We start from the raw sequence: 1189 nt of genomic DNA on the forward strand, positions 1-1189 counted from the left end.
AAGCATAACCTTGGGGACATCCAACCCAACCTTGGTAACCTCCAAGCCACCCCTGGGGACCCCCAGCCCAACTTTGGGGACATTAAACCCAACCTTGGTCACCTCGGGGACCCCCAACCCAACCTCGATCCCCCTGGGGACTCCTAACCCAAAACTGGGGACCTCAAACCCAACCTTGGGGACCCCCAGCCCCACTATGAGGACCTTCATCACAATGTTGGGGACATTAAACCCAACCTTGGGTACCTCTAAGCCACCTCTGGGTACCCCCAACCCAACTTTAGGGACATTAAACCCAACCTTGGGGATCTCCAAGCCACCCCTGGGGACCTCAAACCCAACCCTGATCCCCCTGGGGACCCTCAACCCAACCCTGGGGACCTCCAAGCCAACTTTGGGGACCCCGAAGCCACCTCTGGGAACCCCCAACCCAACCTTGGGGACCTCAAACCCAACCTTGATCTCCTTGGGGACCCCCAACCCAACCCTGGGGACCCCAAACCCAGCCCTGAGGACCTCAAACCAAACTTTGGGGACCCTTAACCCAACTTTGGGGACCTCCAAGTCAACCCTGGAGACCCCCAACCCAACTCTGAAGACCTCAAACCCAACCTTGGGGACCTCCAAGCCACCCTTAGGGACCCCAAACCCAACTGGGGGGACCCCCAACCTACCCCTAAGGTCCCCCAGCCCAACCCTGGGAACCCCCAACCCAACTGTGGCAACCCTCAACCCAACCTTGATCCCCTTGGGGACCTCACTGCCCTCCCTGGGGACATGTGTGACGCTCCTTGGAGACTCCAAGAACCAAAGTGGGGACCCAGAGAAAGACCCTAGTCACCAAATAAGGGGACAGCAGGGACCTGCCACCCCCTGTGACAGCCCCTTGAGAGCCACCAAGGAGGGATGTGTCACCCCATGGGCCACCACGGTTGGAACCTGCCACCCCATGGCCCTGGTCACCCAACAGTGGCCACCACCAGGAGCTTCATGGCCACCAAATGAAGGACGCTGCCATGATGGCGACCCCTGAGTCACCTCAGAGGACATTTTTGGGGACATTGGGGACACGGGGACTCACCAAAAACAAAGTTGTCCGGCCGGAAGATCTGCCCGAAGGGTCCTGAGCGCACCGAGTCCATGGTGCCGGGCTCCAGGTCCACCAAGATGGCCCTGGGGACGTACTTAC

General features: G+C 59.9%; 1 protein-coding gene across 1 annotated transcript in view; it reads right to left on the bottom strand.

Annotated features, from left to right (window-relative positions):
• Positions 1-1183, bottom strand: part of LOC104548364 (tubulin beta-7 chain) — a 2621-nt gene extending 1438 nt beyond the window's left edge. The window contains exon 1 of the mRNA XM_010194367.1: positions 1082-1183. Coding sequence (XP_010192669.1) covers positions 1082-1142 — 61 coding nt within the window. The 5' untranslated portion in view covers positions 1143-1183. The remainder of the gene's footprint in view (positions 1-1081) is intronic.
• Positions 1184-1189: the final 6 nt, after the last annotated feature.

The sequence above is a fragment of the Mesitornis unicolor genome, unplaced genomic scaffold (genome assembly GCF_000695765.1).
Source record: "Mesitornis unicolor isolate BGI_N332 unplaced genomic scaffold, ASM69576v1 scaffold15471, whole genome shotgun sequence".
NCBI classification, from domain to species: domain Eukaryota; kingdom Metazoa; phylum Chordata; class Aves; order Mesitornithiformes; family Mesitornithidae; genus Mesitornis; species Mesitornis unicolor.